Genomic DNA, 1877 nt, shown 5'->3' with positions numbered 1-1877 from the left:
TATATATATATATATATATATATATATATATATATATATATATATATATATATATATATATATAGCTGCTGCTGTTGCTGCTGCTGCTCCTGCTGCTGCCGCTGTAGCAGGGTACCTCGATATGTGTGTATGTGTCTCCTTGTCTGCGTGTGTCTGCATCTGTTTCTATTCCTTTTGCTGTTATCCATATCTGCTGCTGCTGCTGCTGCTGCTGCTGCTGCTGCTGCTGCTGCTGCAGGTGCTGCCGCTGCCTCTGCCCCTGTGCAGCAGCAGCTCGGGCCCCCGTTGCTTCTGGGGGAGCGCGAGTGTGGGGCGGAGCACGCAGGTGGAGTGTCTCCGTTTGCTGCTGCTGGCAGCGAGCCACTTTGTGTGTTGCTGTTTCTCTCTTCCTAGCTGTCGCCTCATCGATGCTCTGCGGCTGCTTGTTGCTGCTGCTGTTTGTTGTATTGCTGATAGAGTGCTGCGGCTTGTTGCTGCTGATGCTCCTTCTCCTGTCTCCCTCATATACTCAGGAAAGGAGACAGGTGTAGAGGGCCCCTTTGCTGTCTCCTTAGAGGGGCTGGCGGCGGAGACAACCTTCCTTCTCCTCGCAGACCCAGAAGCAGCAACAGCAAGAACACAAGTCAGATTCAACTGTCTCCTCTTCCTGCTGCTGTCTCCTGCTGCTGCTGCTGCTGCTGCTGCTGCTGCTGTCTCCTGCTGCTGCTCCTGCTGCTGCTGCTGGTGTCTCCTTCGGCTGCTGTCTCCTGCTGCTGCTGTCTCCTGCTGCTGCTGCTGCTGGTGCTGCTGGTGTCTCCTTCGGCTGCTGTCTCCTGCTGCTGCTGTTTCCTGCTGCTGCAGTTGCTGTTGCAGTCTCCTGCTGCTGTCTCCTTTTCGGTGGCAATTCATGTCTCCTTTTCCTGCCTCATCTCTTCTTCTTTGCTGCTGCTGCTGCTGTTGCTGCTGCTGCTGCTGCTGCTGCTGCTGCTGCTGCAGATATTGGATTACTTGGATTCAACAGCAGCAGCAGCAGGCCCTGGCCGTTTGTTGTTTAGTTGGGGTCGAGGGCGTGTGGGGCTGGGTGTAGGAGACAGTCTCTTCCTGGATAGTTTGTCTCTTCGTCTGGCGTTTCCTCGGGGGTCCCCGCATGCTGAGCGTTTGCTTACTGGGCAGCAGCAGCAGCAGCAGCTGCTGCTGCTGCTGCCTGAGCTCCGCTGCTTCAGGGACATATGCTGCTACGCAAAGGCACTCACCAGCGACCCCCCCGCAGACAGACTCCCCCCCCTCAAACGATGGGCCTCCTCTGATGCTCTTCTGCACTGGAGGCAAGATACACACAACATACTGTCTCCTTCTGTCTCCTTTTGTCTCCTTTCTTCTTCTGTCTCCTGTTTTATTCTTCTGTCTCCTTCTGTCTCCTTCTGTCTCCTTTCTTCTTCTGTCTCATTTCTGCTTCTGTCCCCTTTCTTCTTCTGTCTCCTTTTGTCGGTTTCTGTCTCCTTCTGTCTGTTGCTTTACTCCTGTCTCCTTCTGTCTCCTCTTATCTCTTTGTTTCTACGTTTGTCTCCTCGAATTTCTCTCTGTCCCCTTCTGTCTCCTTTGCTTCACTTCTGTCTCCTGCTGTCTCCTTTAATCTGTTTCTGTCTCCTCCTGTCTCCTCATGTCTCCTTTTGTCTCTTTGTGTCTCCGCCTGTCTCCTTTGGGTTCTCCTGGCATCTGCCTGTCTCTTTTTTTTATTAAGCGGTGTTTGTCTCTTCCTTTCCCCTTCTCTGCCTCTATCTTGCAGCAGCTGCTGCAGCAGCTACTGCAGCGGCAGCTGCAACTCGATGCAACAGCAGCAGCAGCAGCAGCAGCAGAGTAGTGATTGGCGTATATGTCTGTGTGCGTGCTGCAGCGCT

General features: G+C 53.3%; 1 protein-coding gene across 1 annotated transcript; it reads right to left on the bottom strand.

Annotated features, from left to right (window-relative positions):
- Positions 1-180: 180 nt before the first annotated feature.
- On the bottom strand, positions 181-888 carry EMH_0050410 (uncharacterized protein; the record flags this gene model as incomplete). Its single annotated transcript, XM_013496642.1, has 1 exon — positions 181-888. One exon carries the CDS (start codon positions 886-888, stop codon positions 181-183), a length of 708 nt encoding a protein of 235 aa, XP_013352096.1.
- Positions 889-1877: the final 989 nt, after the last annotated feature.

This window comes from Eimeria mitis, genomic scaffold (assembly GCF_000499745.2).
Source record: "Eimeria mitis Houghton genomic scaffold, Emh_scaff2212, whole genome shotgun sequence".
In the NCBI taxonomy this organism is placed as follows: Eukaryota; Apicomplexa; class Conoidasida; order Eucoccidiorida; family Eimeriidae; genus Eimeria; species Eimeria mitis.
This window is presented reverse-complemented; position numbering and strand designations above follow the sequence as displayed.